This window comes from Plasmodium yoelii (assembly GCF_900002385.2).
Source record: "Plasmodium yoelii strain 17X genome assembly, chromosome: 14".
Classification (NCBI taxonomy): Eukaryota; Apicomplexa; class Aconoidasida; order Haemosporida; family Plasmodiidae; genus Plasmodium; species Plasmodium yoelii.
In genome coordinates, this window is record NC_036186.2 from 1,572,287 (window position 1) to 1,599,643 (window position 27,357).

The following is a 27,357-nucleotide window of genomic DNA, read 5'->3' on the forward strand; positions in this document are numbered from 1 at the left end:
TGTTGGTGCAATTAACCATCAAGTATATATGTTCCTTTCCTTATACACAGGAATTGCTATTATTATAATATATAATAATATATATATGTATAATTATATTTATATATGTATAATTATATAATATTATATATTAATTTTCATGCATATAATATATACATACTTAATTGATATTAAATTTTTACTGATATTTTTATTAAATTTTTTTAAATTAAAAAAAAAATATATAAGATGTTTAATGGGTTATTAACTAATGACTAGATTTTTATTCATGAAAATGATTGGTAAAATATCATATAAAAAAAAAAAAAAAAAAAAATTATAAAAAAAATAACAAAGGGGAATGCTAATAATTTTCCTTTATTTATACGTTTGATTTAATTATTCTTTAATTTTTGTTTTTAATATATAACAATTTTTTAAGCAAAATTAAATGTTTGGATAATTCATCGAAGAAACAAATGAGTAAATAGTAATATCTCCTTTATAATATATTTGTTTATATTTTCATAAATATTCAAATTTTTATTTTTAAAACATTACCGACATTATTTAGATAATTCTGTAGGTGTTTCATAGAATTATCATATGCACAGTTTGATGACGTATTAATGAATATGTACACATATATGTGTATATTCCATTCTGAATTTATTAGTTATATATACATCATTTAATTTACCAATTCTAATAATATATTTCACATCATTACATATAACTTTGGGAAACACGCTTAAATGGGCATAGAATAAGCCAAGATATTAAGTTCATTCCGAGATTGTTTATTATACCATTGTCTTAATTTATCGTTTTATTACAGTGATATAAATAAAAATTCCCAAAAATTTAACACATAAAATATAAGCTTATGTATGTTTAAATATATTGTTGTTTCATTTTCCCCTTATATAAAAAGGGAATAATTATATTTCTCTTCGTTTTGGTTATTAAAATAAAAAGGGTGAAAAATAAAACGAGTTGAAATAGAAGAAGGGGGGAAGAGATTGTAAATTTTAACGGATTTGAAGATTTTATTTAAAAAAAAAAAAAAAAAAAAAAAATGGTTGATGATGAAGAATTAAAGAAGATTCGCTTTACGTTAAGCAAAAAATGGGGAAGAATAAAATATTTTTTTTCATGTTTGATATACAAATTATTTAGCTATTTTTATAATAAGAAGAATAAGAAGAAAGATAGATATATAAATATACATGGAAGAACATATCCAAATTTCTTTTGTGATAATAAATTAAGAAGCACAAAATATAGTATTTTAACATTTATACCATTGTTTTTATTTTATCAATTTGCTGATTTTTTAAATTTATTTTATTTATGTGTATCTTTGTTACAAATTATTCCTATATTTAACACAGGATATGTGTTTACATTTGTTGCCCCTTTGATTTTTATTATATTTATTAGTTTAATAAATGAGGTAGTAGATGATTTGAAAAGATTTATAAAAGATTTGGATGTTAATAATGAAATATATTATACTCTGTTACAAAATGGAAATTTTAAAAAAACATATTCTAAGGATATTACAGTTGGGGATATCATATTAATTAAATCAAAACAAAGAGTTCCAGCAGATTGTATTTTATTACGAAATTTAAGTAAAGATGAAGAAAATGCAATTAAAATTGAGGATAATAAATCGTTTGTAAGTTTTCGAGTAAATAAAAATAGTAATGTTTATAATAAAAAAAAGAAAAAAAATTATTATCATTTTAATCAAAAATTTGATAATGCATTAATAGATGATAAATATAATGAATCAAACAACAATTATAGTGAAGCTAGTAACAATTTATTATTTAGTGAAAATGAAAAATCACCAAATGGAATGAAAGAAGGAAACTATTTATTAAAAGATAATGTTGAAGACAGTAATAAAGTTGGTGGTAAAAATGAAGATAATCAAAAAAAAAAAAAAAAAAAAAAAAAATTAAGAAAAAATGGTATTAAAAAAAAAAAAAATGATAATAAACTTGTATTTAATAATAATTCATCAAATGAAACAGAAAATTATACTTATGTTAAAACTGATAAAATTGATGGAGAAACTGATTGGAAAATTAAATATCCTATAAGTATATTTCAAAATCTAAAAAGATTAAAAGATTTCTTTTCAATAGATATCTTATTTATATTAGAACACCCAAAAAATGATATCTATAAAATTGAAGCTTCCTTTGTTATGTTTAAATACAATCAATATGGTGAATTTAAAACTGTTGAAAATAATAACATTGGAAATAATATTAATGATTTAAATATATCAAAATTAAATCACATTTCTGACATTTCAAACATATTAAATAATAATAATAATAATAATAATCAATATAGGTCTAACTCATTTTATGCATTAAAAGATACTGAAATACATGCAAATGATGCAAATAAACAAATTGGAAAATATGAAAAAGATGAAGAAGAAGATGATGAAGAAGATGATGAAGATGATGATGAAGATGAAGAGGATGAAGATGACGAAGAGGATGTTGAAGATGAAGAAAATGAAGAAGATGTTGAAGATGAAAAAAATAATTTATTAAAAAAAAAAGAAGGTGTAGAAAATTTATCATATAAAAATTTAGGAGATGGAAATGGAAACAATTTTAATAATCGTAGTATGATAAATTTTGTTGACAGTGAAAAATATGAAGGAAATAATATTGGAACAAGAAATGGAAAAGTAGAAAATCAATTAATATTACCAGGAAATTTTGGAGATAATCAACCAGTTTGTAATGTATTTCCAAATGAAGATAATTATAATTATTATAATATAAGTTATAGAAAAAAATTAAATTATGATAATTTTATTTTATCAAATTCAGTTATTACTAGTTCCGATGTTATATGTATGGTTATTTATACAGGTCGTGATACAAGAGTAAATATGAGCACACAAATAAGTAAAGTAAAAAGAGGAATGATTGATAAAAAATTAAATTTAATAACAGTTTTTTTATTTATTATATTAGCATTATTTTCTATGTATATGTGTTCTACAAAATTAAACAATTTATGGTATTTAAATTTTGTTCGTTTTATTTTATTATTTTCATCTGTTATTCCAATATCATTAAGTGTTAATTTAAATATTGCCAAAATTTATTACACTTTGGTTATTCAAAAAGATAAAGAAATTCAAACCACTATTATAAAAAATAGTGCAATTATAGAAAATTTTGGAAATGTTGATTATATATTTACCGACAAAACTGGAACATTAACTGAAAATGTTATGGTATTAAAAATTATTCATATAGGTTTAGATGTTATACATACTGAAAATGAAAAAAGTGGATTACAAAATAATATGAGAAATAAAGTTAAAAAAAAATTTAATAAAAATGTTTTACCATATAATTTTGAAGATATTAACGAAGATGATGTAGATACAAATTCAATGCATTTAGTTTCAAACTATTCAATAAATGATAGAAAAGAAAAAGGACAAAATAATATGATTAGAGGAGATAAATTATCTGCATATAATTATGATATAGAAAATAATAGAATTAATAAAAATTATATACAATCATTAAGACAAATAAATACTAAAGCTAATGCAATGAATCAAATTAATATGAATGGAAATGGATATCTTGATTTTGATAGTTATAATGAAAGAATTGGATCTTCACATATGAAAAAAAATAATGAAATTGGAATAGAAAAAAATTATGTTGAAGATAATGATAATATGTTTTTTGAACAATCAAAATTAGGAATAAATAATATTATGACATCTGATAAAAGAAATGATTTAATTAAAAGATTCAATAATGTAGGAAATAATAATGATAGTAATAATAATGGATCCGATAATCATAATTTAAATGTAAATAATTATGAACAAAGAAAAAAAAAAGTTGAACAAATGGTTGATGATTATTTAATGAATAAAACAGATCTGTTAGATTATTATAATGATAATATTGATGATGTTGAATTTTTAAAAAAACATAAAGTTTTTCAAACTTTTTTATCATTTCTTATTTGTAATAATATTAGAACATTGACTAAAGAACACAATAATAATGATAAAGAAAAAGGAAAAAAAAAGAAAGAACATAAAGAGAAAGATTTTCAAAAAAAATTTTATTATATATTAAATGTTAATAGAAAGAAAAAAAATAATAATAATAATAATAGATTAAATAAAAATGATAAAATTATCGAAACTAATACTAATGATAATTATTTATATGATGATGATGATAATAATAATGATAATTTTGAAACAAATAGTTCAGAAGATACAGAAACTTTTTCATATTCGGGTATTAGTTATCAATGTTCATCTCCAGATGAATTAGCTTTTTTAAAATATGCAACAAATTGTGGATTTATTTTAAAAAAAAAAACAGCTAGTAAAATTGAAATTAAATATAAAAATATCGCATTGGAATACGATATATTACTACATATACCCTTTTCATCAGAAACAAAAAGAATGAGTGTTTTTGTTAGGAATGTGAAAAATAAAAACATTTATTTTTTTATTAAGGGTGCTGATAATATATTAATAAAAAAATGTCATGAAAAATATAAAACTTTTATTTTTGAAGAAAGTGACCATTTATCAAGTGTCGGTTTAAGAGTCTTGGTTCATGGATTTCTAAACATTGAAGAACAATTTTTTCATAATTTCTCTACATTATACAATCAAAATAAGGATGTCAAGGGTCAGATGGAAAAAATTTTAGACTTGGTTGAAAAGAATATCAAAGTTTTGGCTATCACAGGTGTTGAAGACAAACTTCAGGAGGTACGCCCCTTCCCCCTTTTCCATTTTGTCTATTTTGTATATTTTTTCCTTTTTCCTTTTTCCATTTTTTTCCGTTTTTTCCATACTTTCCATATTTTCCATGCTTTCCATATTTTCCATATTTTCCATACTTTCCATTTTTTCCATTTTTTCCATTTTTTCCATTTTTCCACTTTTGCAGGGAGTCGGAAAGACAATCGAAATGCTATACAACAGTGGAATAAAAGTGTGGGTACTTACTGGAGATAAAATAGAAACAGCAATTTGCATTTGCAAAAATGCTAATATAAAGAAGAAGAAACATAATATTTATATTTTCCGTCATGAAAATATTAAAAGCACATCCCAATTAATACGGGAATTCAATTCAATTTTGAATAACATAGATTCTTATGTTTTATTTTTTGACAATATTATTATACAAAACTGTATTAAATATATTCCGAACGCCTTTGTTGACTTTGTTGCTAATGCAAGAGCAGTGGTAAGTTTGCTGATAAAAAAAATATATAAACATGGGACGTATTATAAATCAAATAAATATGTTAGAATAATACTATCAGTGTGTACAAATATCCCTGTTAATGCTAGCTATTATGCCCTTTAATTGGGATATATATATGGCTTACTTCTTTATGCCCTTTAATTGGGATATATATATATGGCTTATTTTTGTATGCCCTTTAATTGGGATATATATATGGCTTACTTTTTTATGCCCTTTAATTTGGATATATATATGGCTTACTTCTTTATGCCCTTTAATTGGGATATATATATGACTTACTTTTTTATGTCCTTTAATTGGGATATATATATGACTTACTTTTTTATGTCCTTTAATTGGGATATATATATGACTTACTTTTTTATGTCCTTTGTTTCGTTGCAGGTTTGCTGTCGATGCAGTCCTATAGAAAAAAAAGAAATTGCTTTGATGATTAAAACGATTAAAAGAAAGAAAATTTTATGCATAGGAGATGGAGGAAATGATGTTGCTATGATTCAATCAGCAGATATTGGTATTGGTGTTTTAGGAAAAGAAGGAAAACAAGTTGTTCATGATAGTGATATTATTGTTTCAAAATTTAAAAATATAAAAAAATTAATTCTTTATTATGGAAACAACACCTTTTTACAAACATCCTCCTTATGTTCCTTTTTAATCCATAGAGGATTTATATTAACGTATTTACAATTTATTTATAGTTATATATTTTTCAGTATACCTGTTGCCATTTTTCAAGTAAGCATTATTATATATACACACATAAATTATAATTACCTAGATTTAATATATACGTTGATAAATCACGCTTTATTTATAATAATTCAAATATCGCTTTCACACACATGCATACATATATATATGATTATTCATTTTCCGATTTTTGTAGGGATGGTTACAAATTGGTTATACGACATACTACACGACAACACCATTTTTGTCATTGTTGTTGGACGTTAAGATAAAGAAAAATTTAATATACTTATATCCAGAGATATACAAAAATAAAAAACACAAGAGAAAGTTGGATTTAAAATCGTTTTTTATTATCGTATGGATGTCTATTTTTCAGGTACTTTATTTAATTTATAAGAAGAAACACAATATAATAGAAATTTTACCACAACATACCAAGAAATACAATATTGTATTTATTTATTTTTAATCATATAATAATTTTTTTTTTTTTTTTTTTTTTTTTTTTTTTTTCTAATAGGGCACTGTTGTTATGCTAGGGGCATTAAAACTCTTTAACGATAATTATAACAATTTGATAAATATATCATTTTCTTCTCTAATTCTTTTGGAAATCATGAATATACATTTGGAAGCTGAGTCATGGTAAATATACAAAAACACAACAAAGAATTAAAAAATAAATTACTAAAATATCAAATATTTTTTAACACGCGAATAATTGGACAATTCTATATATTCCAAGTGTATATTTTCATTTCCTAATTTATTTCCTAATTTATTTCCTAATTTTTATAATTTGTTTTTTTTTTTTTCTTTTTTTTTTCGTAGGCATCCATTAATGATATCAGCAAACATTTGCTCTTTTATTATGTACATTTTTTCCATGTTTATCCTAAGAAATTATTTCGACATTATTCAGATTATGTCGTTTGTATTTTGGTATAAAGTTATTTTAATTGTTTTATTTGCTTGGCTACCTTTTTTTATAATTAAAAAAGTTAAAAACATTATAACACCATCACAATTTTTTAAGCTAGCTTAATAAGAAATTCAAATAGCCAAATAAAATAGCCAAAACAAAATAAAAAAAAAAAAAAAAAAAAAAAAAAAATATATATAAAATTGTATTACACTTTTGTGTGTGAGATTATGCATATGTAATATATTTTTTCTTTTTTTTTATGAATGTTAACAAAATAAAAATGTTCTTTCAATGCGTTTCAAAATCTGTAAAAAAAATAAAAAAAAATAAAAGATATATGTGTGCATTATTAATATTCGCAACTGATAATTTTCCTTTTTTTACTACGCTAAACTTGTTATTATGTATAGTACATAGTTATGTACGAATGTTTTATAAAGTTTTAAAAAATAAATATATATGTGATTACTATAATTAATTCCCTAAAGGAACAATTCAAATAGACGCTAAAGGCTTTTATGAGTAAGAATAACATTGTTGGAATTTTATCTAATGTGTAAAAAAAAAATTAGTATATAGATATATGTGTGTGTATAAAGGGCTATATATTTACATGTATGCACATGTAAGGGTTTTTTAATTATTTATTTATATTTGTATTTTTACCTAATTCCATATTTCGGTGTTCACGAAATGATGGTATATATTCCCGAGCACTGTGATAAGTAAAATGTTTGAGGTAGGTCGTGTTTTTGTGAAATAAAATTGTTGAATAAGCAGCCTAAAAAGAAAATAATAAATTTGGATACATATATGTGTATATATACATTGTCATAATAGGGTGTTGCACTAGTAAGTATATACATATATATATATGTGTGAATATTCTTACCGAAATGTATTTGTTGATATCGTTTTCACATATAAACATATTTTCTCCGATCCAAGGATACGAATTTTTATATTTTTTTAAAAAATATTTTTGTTTTTGATTTTTTAAAAGAAATTTATGTCTTTTATACATACGAACTATTGTTCTAACTTCTTGGTCATATGTATAAAAATTATTGGATATACAATTTATGAGTAAATGTCGGCCTTTTAATAAATTATATATTGGTTTTCTTTTACCTACTCTTATTACATGTTTTTTAGTAAATTTTCCCAAAATATTTTCTTGTTTTATACATTTATAATCTCTCATTAAAAATTTATTATTTTTATCATATAATGGATAACATATGCTTTTAGTATTTCTATCATATTCTATTTTTTTAATTAATTTTTTATACACTTTCTTAAATTGTTTATTCTTTTTCAAGAATATATTACTATTCCATTTGTTTGTATCCCTAATTTTTTTTGTTATCTCATCTTTGGTTTTCCTTTTTTCATCATCAGTTTCACTTTCTTCATCTTCGATTCCGCTCAAAGCTCTTTCCATTTCTTTTTCCTCATCAAATATATATACGGGCTTATGTAGATAAAACGAATAACTTATATAATCTTTGCCATTGTGTTCTTCTTCGCTATCAAATAAGCTACCATCTTCATATTCAGATGTTTCGTCACTATTTTGTGTTTTATCGTTTTCCATAAGATATGTAGAGGTAGACTCTTTATCAGATTTGTTAATTGAATTTTTATCATTTTCATTCAAAACATCAAATGAGTCACCACCACTTAAATATTTAATGGATTCTATTTGGTCTAGATCATCGATTTGGTCTAGATCGCCGATTTGGTCTAGATCGCCGATTTGGTCTAGATCACCGATTTGGTCTAGATCACCGATTTGTGAGATTATATCATTTTCGTATTTGTTTGATTCATCTTTTTCAATGTTATTACCGAGGGGGTCCAATAAATTATCATACACATTGTCATTGTCGTTGATTAAGTATTCATCCTTCGCCTTTTCGCCGTATCTTTCCCCATAATTTTCGTCATGATTTCCCCCATAATTTTCCCCATAATTTTCCCCATAATTTTCCCCATAATTTTCCCCATAATTTTCTTCTATTCCGTCATAGGATACCTTTTCATTTTCATAATTTGGGGCAATCGACAAATTGTTGCTTGTTTTAGAAATGTTATCTATATTCTGGATATATTCCACTTTTTGGTGGTGATCCGGGGTCATATGTTTTTTGTTTTTTATTTTATGATAATTTAGATATAATATCTTAAAATTATTATTATAAAAAGTGTTAGCAAATTTATTCAAAGGATATATATCAAATTCTTGCATATAATAGTTAGAATGTATTGTAAACTCTCTATAAATATTATGATTAATTTCGATAGAATTTTTTTTAATATATTTTTCATATGTTATAGAATCATTATTAAATAAAGCTTTGTTATTTAAAAATGTTATAATCATATTATATAAATTAATTGTTTCTGATTCATTTGAATAATTTTTATAATAATTTGTATGCATTTGTTTTTCTAAATATTTATTTAGCAAATGTTTGAAGTTTTTTTTTGTGTGTTTCCCATTATTTTTTTTCCTTTTATTTATTTTTTCAGTATTATCATAATTTTCTAAATTTTCTAAATTTTCTAAATTTGGTATTTCTATGACATTTTTTTCCACCTGTTCGTTATAATGTTCATCATTATATGAGTTTTTTTTTTTTTTTTTTTTTTTTTTTCTTATTTTTTTGTTTTAATAAAGTTGCAACATTATATGTACATTTATGTGAGAAAATGTTGCTGGTTTTAGAAATTTGCATTTTTTTTAATTTTTTTGGTTTTGGTCCTTTTCTATGATCTAATAAGTTTGAAGCTTCGTTTTTATCACCAATGTCATTATCGTCATCCTTATCATTATCATCGTCATTATCGTCATCCTTATCATTATCATCGTCATTATCGTCATCATAATTAATACAATTTTCGTTTTTAAAAAAATTGTCTACTTCTTCATCCTTTATATTATTTTCTGAATCATCTTCAAATCGAATATAGAATAATTCATTTATTCTAGTATCATCGCATTGGGTTCTTTTTATCCATACGTCTCGTTTATTATTTGATCTACGAAGCATGACTTTATAATTCTTTTCATTTTCTACATGTTTTACATTATTTTTGACAATTTGGCCCTTTTGATTGCTTTCATTTATATTGTCACGATTATTGGAATTATTCGAGATGATGTCTTTTGATTTTTTTTGTGTGAGCATGGGTATTTTACTATCGTTAAAACCATGAAAAGATCTAAGAATACGTTTATTTATTTTTTTTTTTTTTAATTTTTTTTCTAATTTTTCTAAATGAATTAAATTAGTAGTACGTTCAATACCCCAAACATTATGCATAGTATTAAAATGATTAGTTGGGTGTAAATTAAAATAAAAAGCAATATTTTTTAATTCAGATATATAAAAAATAGATCCTAATAATGAAAATGGGTTAATATAATTTCCTCTAAATCGTAATACATCAATCAAATTATTTTCATCTTTTATATTATAATTATAAAATATTTCATTAATTGTTTTATATTCATTACATTGTAAAAAATCAAAAAAATCTTCATCTATTTTTAAATAATTTAAATAATTTAATGTTTTAAAAAATAAAGAAGGAAAATATTCTAGCGCAAATATATACATTATTTTTATTGTTAGATATACTGGAAATATAAGACAAGAAAATAAAAAATATGTATATTTATTTGTCTGTTTAACATTCTGGACATATTTAATTTTATATATTTTATTCTGTTTTATAATTATATACAAATTTTTATTTTTATTTTTTATATAATTATTTTTAAATCGTAATATGAAACAATATAAATTACTATTAAATTCAAAATGTACATTTTTATTAAAGTTATAATTTAATGATGTACTTTCTTTTTTATCTTTTTTATTTATCTCTGCTAAAATAGAAGGGTTGTTAATATTTACATAAGACCTATCGTTATATATACAAATCCATGTTTTTTTTTTTTTACCACTTTTTTCATTTATATATGATTTATTATTTAAAGTTAATAGAGGATCATATATATCAAGATTGTTATGCCACTCAAATATTCGATTTAAATTATTTCGTTTTCCATATTTATATTTAATAATATTACTATAATCTGTATGATTGTTATTATTTTTTTGATGATTTTTAAAATAAAAATAATCATCCATTTTTTGAAAAAAATCTAAATATGTTTTACATATATCATGAAATAAAGAATTATTTATTTCTGAATTATTATCATCTCCACACTTATTAATATAACAATGGGGTTTGCCTTTTGTAACCAAATTTAATTTATTAATATTTTTTTTTACATATTTTTTAAATTTATTATATAATTCTGTTTTATATAATTTTATATTATATACAGTGTCGGATTTGTATGAATCTGCATCTGTAGACATATATATATATTCATCGTTATCACGCCCATTCGTTTTACTATTTTCTTTATCATTATCACGCCCATTTGTTTTACTATTTTCTTTGCCACTTTTAGAATCGTGTATAATATTGTCTATAATTTTAATATAGTCATTTCCTTTTTTTGGTAAAATATGACCATTTTTCCAACATTTTTCATTTATTAATTTATATAGTTTATAATTTAATGGGACATTTGTAAATAACGATTTTAAATTTTTATATAATTTAGATTTTGAAAATGGTATACACTCAAAATTATATAATATATATTTTGTTTTATTGTTTGCATCTTCTGCATTTATAAAACTATCTTGATTATTATAAAAATATTTATTATGTTTTATTTGTTTATCATCATTATCATCATCTCCAGAATTGTTAGAAATGTCATTAGCTATATAATTGTCATAATTATTAATAAAAACGGGTTCTACATTATTGTGATCCGATAAAAGGTTGTATGGCAATTTATTTATATTATAATGTTTTATCATATTTAATATTTCATCATTTGTAAGTTTTTTTATAGGGTGTCTATATGATAAATAATTTAATATATTTGTTTTTAAACCTTTATCATTTTTTTTACGATATTTTTTTAAACTTTCTTTACCTATTTGTGATAATACTAGATCATTTTTATTTTGATTAATTATATTGTCTATGTTTAAATTTGTATTTTCTTTTTTTAAATGTTCATATATATTATCTATATTTTTTATTAAAAATATTTTTTTGTTATTATTTAAAAAATCATATATCATAATGGATTGAGAAAATTGTTCTAAAAATTTTTTTTTTTTTTTTTTTTTTAATTTATTATTTTGTATTAATGTGTCTTTTATTATCTCTTTCCAAATATTATCATTTAAAACTTCTTCATTAATTATGTTAAAAAAATATTTTTTGGTATAATGTTCGTTCCATTTCATTTTAGAATTATATAAATTTTTTATAAAACTAACAAAAATTTTTTGATATTTCAATATGTCCATAGGTTCTATATTTATTTCATTATATATCCAATTTATTTTTGTTCTTTTTAAATTTAAAGATTTAGAAAAATATTTAACATTACTAAATGTTCCTATTAATTTATGGTTCTCTTTTTTATAAGAATATTTTTTTCTACATTTTGTGATATTTTTAATTGGAAAATAAGTCGAACAATTAGTTAGCTTCTTTTTATTTTTCATGTATTTCATGTTTGCTACTTTTTTTTGGTTAGTCAATATGAACTCTACATTTATGATGTGACGAAATATTTTTACATAGTCTATTATATTAAATTTGTTTAAAAGGGTTTTTAATTTGTTTACATTTTTCCCATTTTTCACATTTTTCCCATTTTTCACATTTTTCCCATTTTTCCCATTTTTCCCATTTTTCACATTTTTCCCATTTTTCCCATTATTCACTTTTTTCCCATTTTTCACTTTTTTCACTATTTTTTGTTCTTCGATTGGGTTGGGTTGTTTTATAGAATGCAAAAATAATATGTCATAAACAAGTTTTGCCATTTTTTCATTAATAAATAATTTCTTAAAGTTAAAATATTTTTCTTTTTTCAAATTAGAACAAATTTTCCAACAATATAAAAGAAATATATAATGTGTGTGTTTCATTTCGCTTTTCATTTCGTTTTTCATTTTGCTTTTCATTTTTTTATAAAATTTAAAAAAGCTGATTGGAAAATAATTAATAATATCATAGTTTGGTCTATATTCAAAATCATTTAATATAACAAAATTATCATTTTCATTTTGGAAATATTTATTTTTTAACATTTTTACTTTATCTTCTTTACAATTTGTGAATTCTTTTATTATATTATATAATATAAGCTTATTATATTTAACACTAACATTTTTTATAATTTTATTAATGGTATTTATTTTCCCATCATGTAAAAAATAATATTTATTAGAATATATAGTCTTTGATTGATATTTAAACATATGTGGCATTTCTTTTTTTGTATAATTTAATGCAATTAATTGAGAAACATATTCTGGAATATGCATTATTATATTTTTTTTAAAAAATTTTGTTTTAGTTTTATTTTTTTTAACTTGTATTGTAGCAATTGTTAAGACTTGATTTTTTTCAAAATTGTCTTTACTCATAAAATTATATTTTTTAAAACAATTTGATAAATAATTATCATAATTATTTTCTAACAATTTAATTACTCTTTTAAAATTTATTAAAAAAAAATTAGTATCTAATATGATAATATTATGTGATATACCATAAATTGGTGGGAATATATATGCATGAACATTATCATTATTTATTTTTTTATATTCTTGTTTCATTTTTTGATTCAATTTATTTAATAAGTGTTTACTTTCTTTGTTAACTTGATTTTTAATATGTTTCATTCCTTTAAAATTATTAAATAAATAAGACAGATAATAATTACCATGTTTTATAGTATAATATAAATATAATATAGAATCTTCAAAACATTGAGATTTTTCTTCTTTTGAAAAATTAATATGATCAAAATATATAATTGGTTTTATTTTGACTAAATTATTTTTATTATTTTTTTCTTTTCCATTATTTTTCAAATCAAGTTCATACACATCTTTAGGATTTGCATACAAATTTATAAAAACTTTCATAATAATCAAAACCATTTGAATATTATAAATAAATTTTTTTTTTTTTTTTTTATATTTATTTCGATAAAAACAATTGAAATTATTTTTAGTAATATATTTTTTATTATGTCTTATAAATAGTAAATATTCAAACATACTTAATATATAATTAATACAATTTGTATAAAGATGAATAACATAATTTATTTGATAATATAATAAATATAATTGATATATATTATCCATATTTTCTATTAAAAATTTATATAAATTAAAAATATGTTCAATTTTAAAAGAGTATAAACTTATTTGATTGTGTTCAAAAATTACATAAATAAAATATGTTTGTTCATATTTTTTTCGATCTATTAAATAAGTATAATCTAATTTTATATCATTTTTTGTATTCTCATATTTTTTGTCTATATCTATTTTATTTATATTATTTATTAGGTTGTAAATTTTTTTTCCATTGTTTCTACCAAATTTATTTTCCTTTATAAAGTTGATAGCTTCAATGTTAAAATTTATATCAAAGGAGTGACTATCGATATTTTCTGATTTTGTTTTTTTTACAATTTTTTCAAATTCAATTTCTGTTATTAATACGCTTGTTTTCCTTTTCATTGGTTTTTTATTTTTTAAATTTGAAAGATTTTCCAACAAAATTACATCTGATTCAGCAACAGGTTCTGTCCCAAGTTCTGAATTAGTAATTGTATTTTTTTCTCCTTGATTTGAACTATCATCTAATATAATTACATCATTTTTATTTAAAATTGACATATCTACTTCTTTAGATGTGTTAATACAATTTTTAGAAATAGAAACATCATAATTGTTGTTTTTAATATTTTCAATATCTTCATAAATTTTTTGCAAAAAATTATAGTAAGTTATTTTATTTTTATTTTTAAATAAATCACAAATTATTTCCCATTTTTGATTCCTTTTTATATTTAAAGAAAATAGATTATCCTTCTCTATTTGTTTTATTAAATTATAAAAACAAATGGTGTGTATATTTATTGCAAAATAATTGAAAGGGTGAACATAATAGTTAGCTAAAAAAAGAGGGAATAATTTTGTTTTAATTTTTTCAATTCTTTCTATGTCTTTAATAACAGATTCAGGTTTTTTAGAATGCATATTATATATTTCCTCAAAATTTTTATTACTTTTCAAAATATGAAATTTTGTAAAAAGGAATTTTTTTTCTTTTTTTTCTTTTTTTTCGTTTTTTTCATTTTTTTCATTTTTTTTCTTATTTATTCGATCCAAATTTATATTAGATTTCCTTTTAATTAGGTAATTTTTATCTATTTCATCACTGATAGTTTTATTTATTTTGATTTTTCGTAAATTATTTTTTACATGTTTTATAGTATAATTTTTTCGATTTCTTTTTTTAAATAATTTTTTCAAAATATTTTTTTCAAAATATTCACATTCATTATTATATATTTCATCTGACATGTAATTATAATTATCACCATCTGATAAAGAAATTTCTTTATTTATAAAATATTTATATATATCATTGTTAAGACATTTTTTATAGTTGAAATATAATTTTATAATGTTAGGAATTGAAACATAATATGATATAACATTTTCTTTTGTAGATTTAAAGTATATTCCTTTTATTCTTGAATTGCTTAATTTAGTTTTTTTCTGTCTTTTTATTTGATTCTCTTTTTTATTTTTTATTTTATTTAACAAACTTGAATTATTATCTATTTTATTTCCATAATTTATTAATTTGTAAATACATTCATCAGTATAATTATCATCAAAAAAATCACCAAGCACATTTATTTCACTTTTTTTTTTTTCCTTATTTAAATATCCCACGAAATAGTTCTCTTCCTCATTTAGTAAATTTGTATAAAAGGCCTCATTTTGACCATGCTCGCAATTTTGGTCATGCTCGCAATTTTGGCCATGTTCGCAATTTTGGCCGTGTTCGCAATTTTGGCCGTGTTCGCAATTTTGGGCATGGTCATGCTCGCAACTTTGGCCGTGCTCATTTAACAAGGGAAGATTTGCGAATTGAAATTTATTTAATTCGTTTGAATCGGCATTGTGAACATCTTCAATAGCATTGCCCGAATTGGATCTCTCTTTTTCGTTTTCTTGGAAAATCTCTAAATTGTCTAACATGTTTTCATCTTTGTAAGTATGGCTATTTAGCTTTCGAACTTTTTCCCCTTTAAAATTTTCGTCAATTTTATAATTTTTTCTTTTTTTTTCAAAACTGTTGTTATCTCCCCCCCCATTTGAGTCAAGCATGCCCAGATGATCTGCACCGGCGCCCGCGTCTGCACTTGCAACCACGTCTACACTTTCAATTGCATCTACATTTGCATCTACATCTGCATCTACACTTGCAATTGCATCTAAGTCTGCGTCTGCACTTGCAATTGCATCTAAGTCTGCATCTACACTTGCAATTGCATCTACGTCTGCATCTACACTTGCAATTGCATCTAAGTCTGCATCTACACTTGCAATTACATCTACATCTACATTTGCATCTACACTTGCAACTACACTTGCAATTGCATCTACATCTACATCTTCATCTACATTTGCATCTGCACTTGCAACCACGTCTACGTCTGCAACTACACTTGCAACTGCATCTGCGTCTAGCTCATTTTTTTTCTTCTTTTTTTCTTGATCGACCCTTTTGAGCAACCGCTCAATTTTGCTCGTGTAAAAATGATAATTTGTTTCATCGTGTTTGAACTCCTGTATCGTTTTTTCTTTTAAGGTAAAATCATTTGACTTATTTTTTAAATCTTGATCTCTTTCAAATATATCCATGTTATATTTATGGGGATGTTTTTTTTTTCGAGTTTTTTTTTTTTGGGTAGGATAAATTTTATTATTGTATAAATTAATATTTTCTTGTATATGACAATTATAATGATTAACAAAATGAAAGCCTTCAAATTTATCAGGAATATATAAATTATGATAATCATAAAAATCATCAATAAAAAATGGATAATACAATTTACAAGCAGCTATAACACATCCTGCTGCTATTTTGTAAAGTTCTGTTTTTTTAAAATCAATATGATAATTTACATTACAAAATGTGTAATAAAATTTTTGTCTATAAAAATAATTAATTTTATTATAAATTTTATAATTAATACTTCCATCTTGTAAATTAATATATTTCTTTGTTTCAATATATTTTTTTTTTATATAAAATTCTTTTTTTTTTAAATTATTAATATATGTATTTATATAATTAATAGATGCATTTGATTCAATATATTTTGGATAATATTCTATACAATCTTTATAAATACTTTTATAATTATAATATTCATTTAATTGGATATGCATATCATCATATTTATTACAAAATGTGTTATATAAAAATTTAAAAAAACGATATCTGAATATGATGATGTTAAATATTTTTATAGAATACATTTGTACCTTATTTGATAAATTAAATGTATATAATAAATCATTAATTAAAGAATATAATTTTGTAAGAGAATAACCATTAAATTTGTTTAACATTTTTGACCATCTCTTTTTTATACTATTATTAATTGTATAAGTTTTATATTTTCTAAAAAGGCTATTCACTCCAACTGTTTCATAAATTTGTAAATTATTAATAATATAATTATTATGATTCATATATGTATAACTATTTGAAACATTATTATTTTTGTTATTACAAAATGATTTATCATTCAAAATATATTCATTATATTCTAACATATTATCACCAGGATCAAGAACCTCAAATTTTTCATACATATGAATAGATAAAAAAGGGACCTCATAATTTAATGTTTTAGTAAAAAAAAATTTTTTTATTTCTGATAGATATGAATTTTTTAATGGAAAATTAATTGAATCTATTTCTTTAAATAATTTATAAAAATTTTCAGATGTGTTATTAAAAATATGATATAAATTAAAATTATCCGAATTTACAAAATATTTCATATTATGTGGTAAACAATATATATTTAATCTTTTAAAAGCATAATATAAAATATAAAATATAAGTTCAAATGTAAAATTATAACAATATTTACACTCTTCATTATCGTTCATATATTCTTCATAATTATTTAAAAAATAATTTATATATTCATTATATATATATCTTATTGTTATATTTCTAAATGTTTTAATACTTGATACATATAAATTTTTTGTATATAATTCATCAAATATATATGTATCTAATAATAGCTTTTCATTTACATATATTTTATTATCATCTAATGTTTGAGTATATATATTTTCTAAATTATTTTCTTCTATAAATATTTTTACTTTTGTTATTGATTTGTCTATTTTTTTTATTACTCCATTATAGTAACTATCATTTGTAATTTGGATATTTTGGTTTGGAAAATTTTCTAATTTTTCTTTTTTTAAATTATTTATGCATTCTAGTTTATCGTATATGCTCATATTTTCTATTTCGCTCCCCATCTTGTTTGTGAACTCGTTTCCAATTTTGTTAATATTTGCAAGGTTTATTTGGTTTTTACATTCGCTTTCGCCATTTTTGCCATTTTCACCACTTTCGCCGTTTTTGCCACTTTCGCCATTTTCACCACTTTCGCCATTTTCACCACTTTCGCCATTTTCACCACTTTCGCTTTTTCCGTTATTTTCGATTTGGTCAAAATTGGGTAACATAGCGTCGGGTGGAAGCTGCAAAGGGTTGTCTCCCTCTAAACTATATGAATCTAATTTTTCGAATCGATTATGTAGCAAATTTTCTATTTCATCGTACTTTTCATTAATAAAATTGATCTCATTATTAGATAAACAAGATTGACTATCTTTGTCATTAAATATATTTTCGTATATATCAACTTTTGTTTCAATATTATTTTTTGCAACATCTTTTTTTAATGTTATATAATTTTTATATTTTTCAAAAATATTTTCTATAATATTTTGTTCATTTATTTTTTTTTTATTTTTTCTAGGATCATTTATTTTTGTCTTTTCAATTTTATAATTCGAATTTTCCCATTTTTTGTAACTCTCTCCTTTTTCACTATGATCCCAATTGCTTATAATATCGATGTCTTTACTTCTATTAATATGGTTATAACTTTTATTAATGAACTCGCCAAAATCGCTAAATTTAAATTCACTTTTTATGTCAGTTCCTTCTAAACTTTCATTTAATTTAAATTCCTTTTTTAATTCAACTTCACCAAATGGTTTAAATAGTTCAAAGCTTTCTTTTTCGCTTTCTTTTTCGTTTTGTTTTTCGTTTTGTTTTTCGTTTTGTTTCGCATTTTCAACCTCCTTCTGATGACATGTCGATAAAAAGCCCTCGCTTAATCGCTCATCAGAATCGCGTCTACTTAATTTATTTTCTTGATTCTCGTTTAAATTTTGTGTTTTATTTATTTCATTATTTTTTTCTTTTAAAAATTCAAGTATAATTTGATCATAATTCCCTTTAAATATTTGTAATATATCATAATATGATAAGTGTTCAATATCTGATTTTGTTTTTAAATCTTCGATAAAATAATATAAAAAATCATGTTGATAAATAATTCCTATAAGTTTATTATAATTTGTATTCCTATTCATATATTTCATTGGGTCATCACGACTATATGGTTTTAATAAATTTTTATATTGTAAAAGTTTGTTAATAAAGTTTGACGAATAAAAATGATATATTTTTTCACTATCTAAAATAGAATAATTTTCATTAAGGTTATTTTCTAATTGAGATAAATTTTTTTGTATCTCTTTTGAATTTGAAATATTTTTTTTTTTTTTTGTTTCTTCATTAAAACTTTGGAATGAATTCACATTTTCTTGATTTAAAAAATTATCAGTATCATATAAAATATCTGATTTTTCAAATGGATTCATATTATTATTTGTTTCATCAAAATTGTTTAACATATTTTCGTTACTGTTAAATGGGTATCCGCTTTGGGATGCATTTTCGTTACTGTCAAATGGGTAGGCGTTTTGGAACACATTTGATTGATGCATTCCTTTATTATTTATGTTGTTTACATCATCTTTTATTTTGCTATTTTTCAAGTTTGCTATTAATTCGTTAAGTTTTTTAAATGAGTTTTTATTTTTATTTTCGCTATCAAGTAATGATGTCTTTTTATATAATTTTAAAAAACGTATGTTAAATTTTCTATTCATTTCACTTTTTTTTGGATAAAATTCAGCCATTTGACCAATTCTATTAATATATTGTTTTTGAATATTAAAATAATAATTTGTTTTACTATACCCCATTTTTTTAATTGTATTCCTTATTTCTTCATTAATTTTTAAATCATTAATGACATTTTTAAATATGTCAGTTATATCTTTAGATTTTATAACTTCATATATATATCTTAAAGAATATTTATTATCATTAGGTGGACGATAAATATTACATTTTTTTATACAATCTTCAAGTAAATAAAACCATATTTTTTTAACTTCATTATATATGATTGTAGGAAATTTATAATCTGATATTAATATTTGACATATTTCAAATAAAATTTTTTGGAAATTTATAAAAAATTCATCATTTTCTTTTAGTACATATTTTGTTATATTTACAATCAAATCTTTATCTTTATATAACTTTTGTATTATATTATATATATCTTTTTCAACATAATCATATTCTATATCTATTTTATCATCTTTTAATTCAAATGCATCTTCAAAACCTTCTTGTAATTCTTCATTTACATAATTACAATCATTACACACATACAGTCCATCCTCAATTCTAAATGAATTACTTCCACAAACTTCACATTTTTTTTTATTCATTTTGTTTTTTTTTTTTTTTTATTTCAAAATTTAATATATAACTATTTTACAAATTTATATTGGATATTTATATAACATCCTATATTCTATTTTGTATAAAAAATCACAATTTTACACATTTTCAACTTTTTTTCAACTTTTTTTCAACTTTTTTTTTGTCCATTAAAATAGTTTATATCCTAACCCATCGTTTGTATAAACCGATTAATCGTTTTATTTAAAAATTGTGTTAGCTATATCAACCAATTGAGTATACTAAGCTATGATGCATACAAACAGTTGAGCTATTAATACACAACATTGTTAGTGTGTGTGCTTCAAAAAAATTAAAAAATTAAAAAAATTAAAAATTAAAAAATTAAAAAATATAAAAATTAAAAAATATAAAAATTAAAAGTAAATTTAATATGTATACACAATTCTAATTATAAAGAGTGTAAACATTTCTACGAATTTATAACTGTATAAATTGGAAAACTAATTGGCTAAAAATAAGCATTACATGTAGTATGCATTTCACATAAATGTAAAATTTTAAAACAAACAAACAAACAAACAAATAAATAATATTAAAAGGTTATCCTAAAAAATTGTACAAAAATAAGCATAAAATAAAACCCCATGAACTATTATTGCGGCCTTTCATTTGGTATACAATAATTATTGAGGTAATATAACATAAAAATATAATACATAATTTAATATATTTTTATTTATAAAATTTAAATTATTAATTTTTGTTTTACTTTAATGATTACATTGCATATATAATGGCATAATAATGGCATAATAATGGCATATAATGACAAATATAAATATATATATAATGTTTCAAAGCTGTATAATGAATATAAATATTAAAAAAAAAAATAATATACATGAGATATTATAATAATAATATACATGAGATATTTAAATAATAATATACATGAGATATTATAAATAATAATATACATGAGATATTATAAAAAATATTAAAAGCCCAATGTTTTTTCTTTAAAAAAAAATTATAAAATTGAAAAATATAAGATATCAAGAACAGCATACATACTAAACAATAGCAAGTTAAAAAGTCTAGCGGTTTTAAAAAAAAAAAAAAAAAAAAAAAAAAATATGTAATTTAAAAAAAGTATCAATAGAACATCACCGAGTTAAAAAAAAGGTTTTAAAATAATAATTTATATCTTATAAATTAATATGGATAACATTTTAAATAAAGCATAATAATATTGATAGATATATAAACAACATGTGTATATATAATATATATGTATAAATGTAGGGAATGGAATATATTATTATAAATTAGCTAAAGGAGTACTGCAAAAAGGACATTGAGTAAAAATAAATATTTGGTTAAAAAAATGATTATCTGTTGTAATAAAATAATGGCAAAAAGGACAAAAATAAATATTGGTAATTTTAAAATTTAGATCGAAATTTAAGATATGATTATTCGGATCATATATATTATTTTTATGGATATTTTCGAAAAGAAAAATATTTGGTAATATTAGACAATTTTTATATATGCAACAAAATGTTATCATACATTTATTAAAAATATGTTTTTTTTCACATATATAATAATTATTATATAAATTGGATAAACTAATATTACCACACAAACAACAATTAATTTTAAAATAAATTTTTTCAATAAGTTTATCATCAGTATCAATTTGATCAATTATAGTTATAAATAATTTATATATTAAATTTAAATATTTTTGAAAATCTTCCCTTTTTATTTCTATATGATTTGCACACATAAATTGATCTTTTAAATTTGTATTATTTTTATTAATTTCATATAGCTCATTATAAAAATGGATTAATAAATCTTTCTCAATAATTTTTTTATCCAAATTTGTTTTTTGTTCTATATTTTTTTTGTTTTTATCAGTATTACATTTTAAAACATTTTCTCTTTGTGTTAATAAAATACTAAACAATGTGTAAAAATTAACCAATATCAACAAATAAAAATAATCCATATTATTTTTTTTTAAGTTATAATTTGAATTTGCATATTTGTTAGTGTTATTTATTCTTAATGTGTGCATCATTGTGTATAAGACTTGGCATATTGATATGTTAACGTAGACATAAAAATCGAGCTCGCCACCATTATCGCCACCATTATTACCGCCATTATTATCGCCACTATTATTACCGCCATTATTACCCCCACTATTATCATTATTATTATTATTTTTTTTTCTTTCACCCCTATTTCCACAATTCAACGACGTTATACTATAAATCGCGTCGAGATATTTACTCACTTTATTTACATAGTACAAAAATTTTTTTAACGTTATAAAATTTGTTAGTAAATTTTCTATTTCGATTTCTTTTTTATTTTTTTTTTCAAATTCTTCCTCATTTATACTTTTCATTTTATTATTTTCTAACCTGAACATAGTTTTAGTCTCTTTTTTTGTATCCCCATTTTCACGTATTTCACATTCATCATTTACACATTCATGCTTATCCTCATTTAAAGGGGTTGAATTTTTATTAAGAATATTAGGGGATATGTTATCAACTTCATTTGCTCCTTCTCTTATTTTTTCCTCCTTTTGTTGTAAATATCTATACCTTTTTTTATTTATTTTTGTATTTTTGTTGATTAAAAAATAAGTGATATGTGAAATAAACGCGTCGTTATTTAACCCATTTCCCTTCAAACAAAAATTGTACATATGGACAAAAAAGGAAAATAAAATAGGACAATATTTTCGCACATCAATGAATTGGCGATATTTTTTCAAAACCCGATCTACACGCACTTCCCAACTTTCGCAACCGTCACAAATTGTGTAGCTTTTGCAACCATTTGGAATGATTTCGCCTATTTTATTTTCCCATTGCTGTGTCTTTTCATTCAGCTGATTAAATACCAAATGAAATACACTTACATATTCATGTATATAATTATTTTGTAAAAAATTTAAAAAATTTATAAAATAATAAAAATTTAGTTTAATTTTTTTTTTTTTCATGTTTAAATTTTGTGGAAAACTGTTTATACAAGTTAGAATATTGTCATAGGAAAAATATTCTTTTACAATATTTATAAAATTAAAATGGCTATGTGCATCATAAGAATTTTTTAAGTTTTTTTTGTCAACATTTTTCCTTTCATCATTTACGTGGGATAAATTATTTTTCTCATTTATTAAAAATAAATCATAAAACCCGAATAAAATATATTTATATTCCCAAAAAAATGTTTTATTTTCTTTTTTAACAAGCATATTTAAATATAAGGGACTATTCTCAATCTTGTATATAGAATTTGTTTCATTTTTATTTATATGGATATTATCTTTATTATTCTCTATACATAGATTATTGCATGGGTCTATATTATTATTGTCTTTTTGATGAAAATTATTATCATAATAATTGCTACATTTATTAATTTGGTCAGTTATAGTACAATTATTATTACATTTGTATACATGCCTTTTATACACAAACTTGTATATTTTTTTAAACCATTTGCTAAAGGCTTTAACATAATTAATTGTGAGGCATTGATCATTTATAGCCATGCTAATATTTTCATATTTTTTTTCTTCATAATATAAATAAATTAAACTTTTATATAAACTTATGGCTGTGTTATTTATATTAAGACTATTATTTTTTCCATCTTCATTTTCTGTTTCCTTTTTTTTTTTTATAATTTCATCATTAAAGGAAAAAAGGGTTGGTACAAAAAATTGTTTCTTAGCAATACTTGAATATTTAATTTGTTCATTTTCAAATAAATAAAATTCAAAATTATTATTTTTATATGTACAAATATAATTATATTTTTTTATATAACCATTTTTATAAAAACATATTAATTCAAATAATACACAACTTTTATTTTTACATTTAATTTCATTATATTTTTCAAAATTATATTTATTTATGACAATTCTACAAATAACATTATTTTTATTGTTGTTATTAGTAGACGAAAAATTAACTATTTCTTTGCTAGTATTATCATTTTTTTGTGTGTGTGTGTTTTTTTTCTCTTTTTTTAGTGTTATTATGAATATGTCATATTTCGCTGTAATAACAATAAATTTATATTTGCATTTTATTACCTGACTGTTCATGTCATTTTGATTTTTTAAAGTTTCCAAAAAATCGTTATATTTTTTATTTCTACATGTAGAATTACTATGGTATAAAGAGCGGTTATTTTTTGAATGCATTTTATCATCATATATGTTAAATTTTAAATCTGAATTTCTTTTTACCTCCTCTTCACATTCCATAAATATATTTTCATTGTTTTCTTTTGCAAAATCATACGAATAGCTAGTTTTTTTTTTCTGAACAGAATTTGAATTATCCACATGGTGGTCATTATTTTTTCTAGAAAAATTTGTAGGGGAAACTATATTATTTATAAAAGATATAGAATACAAATATTTTGAACTAAATTTTATGACATTTATTTGGGTACATGAACATTCCTTATTTATTTGAAAATTATAATATTTCTTTATATCAAACTTAAAATTTTCTTCGGTATATATATTTTGGAATTCTAAAAGACAATCAAATGTGTATAAAACACCATCATTGGAAAGACAATATAAATTAAATTTATATTCATTTTTAAAATTATAACTATATTTTTTTAATTTTGTGAAATAAATATGTCGTATATAATCACCTGTACACAAATTTGTAAATGAAATAATTCCTAAGATTTTACATTTTAATGGATAACATAAATCATTCACAAAAAATGTATTTCTTTTGAATAAATTTTTGTCAACTTTATTTAGATCAAACTGATTATTGTACATAATCAAATCCTCAAATTGGAGAATATTTTTTTCACAACTATCAAAATTGTTTATGTTATTATTATTAAGGTGTTTTTCTTTTTTATTTTTACACACACTTTTTTCTCCAAAATTAATATCATTTCCTGATGTGTCATCATAGCTATATAATATCATTACGAACAAATTATCATTAACATATTTTAAGCACAAATTTAAGGATAATATACATTTCCTTCCTCTTTCTTCCCATTTTTTAGTATCCTTTAAATATAAACATTCAATAATTGATCTTTTAAAAAAATAATAATCATATTGATATACAGAATATGAGTAAAATTTTTTAAATGTATCACTTTTTGTGTGTATTTTTTTTTTTTCATTTATTTTTAGTTCTTTTAAATATATTTTTCCATTTTCATTTTTGTTAATAAAATCATGTTCATCCATTTTTTTTTTATTTATTTCAAATATATCAATATATACATCATCATTATAACATTCTTCAAAGAATTTTTTAAAATTAAATACTTCAAAAATTAAATTATATTTGCTATCTTTAATATATCCTAATATCATGTCGTTTTTTCGATTTGTTTGCACAAAAACTAAATCACTTGAGTTTATTTTCTCAATACTATCAAAATGAGTTTTCAATTGTTCGGCATTTTTTTGGTTTAATGTGAGAAATAAGCTGTTCAATAACATCACATTTTTGAAGCTAAAAAAAGAGGAAAAAGAGAAAAATGAAAAAAATGAAAAAAATGAAAAAAAGATAAAAAGGGGTATACCACAAAATTGTCAACAACATTAGAAAGCTACCACAAAATGTAAAATAATACAAATTTTTTTATCAAAGTGTTTAGATAATATCTTAGTAAAAAAACAAGTAAAACCATAACACTGGGTGTAAGAAGGTATATGAATATAAATATGGAATAGACGCATATTTTGAAAATGTGAAATAAAACTTACACTTCGACATGTTTTATATTTTCAATTGCTTCTAATACAAAATCTTGTCTTGAGTTATAGTGAATATTTTTTTGTGTATCACATATGTTTGAATATTTTTGAATATAATTTAAATAATCTGAAATATTTATATTAATATGTGAATTGACATTTAAAAAAATATGAGGGAAAAAAATTGTTTTTATATCAAATAAGTGAAAAAAGTTACTATTATGTACCAACATTTCATTTTCATTTATTTGTAAATTAGTTTGACTGAACTCGAAATAGTTATTACCTTTTTTTGTTAAATATTTTTTATATCGAAGAATTGAAGAAAATATAAGATCTCTCTTATTTTCATCTTTTCCCATATCTCTTTTTACATTTTTTCCTACTTCATCATTTTTCTCCTTATTTTCATTACTGTCATTATTTATTCCATCTTTTATGTCATTTGAATTTCCGATAAAATGATCTTCATTATCATTTATATTTTCTTCCAAATTTTCTACAATTAAGTTTTTATCATGTTCTGTTTTTTTCTCAACATTATTCTCTATCATTGTGTATTAATTCACAGCTCTGATGTGTAACCATGTGCACCACTTCGTTTTTGTTTTTTTCTTTCTTTCTATATCTGTTTCCTGGCTTATTAAAATAGTCTATATTGTTGGGGGTTGTATTCCACTTTGACAATAATAGGTTTCAAATGTGGGAAGTGATGTAAAATGTTAAATAATTAAAAAAATGGAACAAAAAGGAGTTTTATATCATCCCACATGATGAAATTGACTGTTGTGTAAAAAAGGGGAAAACAAATATAT

At 21.4% G+C, this 27,357-nt stretch overlaps 3 protein-coding genes across 3 annotated transcripts; 1 reads left to right on the top strand and 2 right to left on the bottom strand.

The window, feature by feature from the left end:
* Nucleotides 1–1,057: 1,057 nt before the first annotated feature.
* On the top strand, nt 1,058–7,035 carry PY17X_1440800 (phospholipid-transporting ATPase, putative; the record flags this gene model as incomplete). Its single annotated transcript, XM_022957599.1, has 6 exons — nt 1,058–4,786; nt 4,968–5,270; nt 5,679–6,032; nt 6,184–6,366; nt 6,511–6,635; nt 6,822–7,035. The coding sequence occupies 6 exons, from the start codon at nt 1,058–1,060 to the stop codon at nt 7,033–7,035; spliced, it is 4,908 nt and encodes a 1,635-aa protein (XP_022812962.1).
* A 146-nt stretch (nt 7,036–7,181) lies between these two features.
* Nucleotides 7,182–20,771, bottom strand: PY17X_1440900 (conserved Plasmodium protein, unknown function; the record flags this gene model as incomplete). Its single annotated transcript, XM_034637696.1, is given in 5 exon segments — nt 7,182–7,220; nt 7,385–7,464; nt 7,582–7,696; nt 7,808–9,538; nt 9,555–20,771. The coding sequence occupies 5 exon segments, from the start codon at nt 20,769–20,771 to the stop codon at nt 7,182–7,184; spliced, it is 13,182 nt and encodes a 4,393-aa protein (XP_034493629.1).
* A 1,298-nt stretch (nt 20,772–22,069) lies between these two features.
* On the bottom strand, nt 22,070–27,096 carry PY17X_1441000 (conserved Plasmodium protein, unknown function; the record flags this gene model as incomplete). The annotated part of the gene is made up of 2 exons (XM_722358.2): nt 22,070–26,297; nt 26,552–27,096. 2 exons carry the CDS (start codon nt 27,094–27,096, stop codon nt 22,070–22,072), a joined length of 4,773 nt encoding a protein of 1,590 aa, XP_727451.2.
* Between the last annotated feature and the right edge of the window lie 261 nt (nt 27,097–27,357).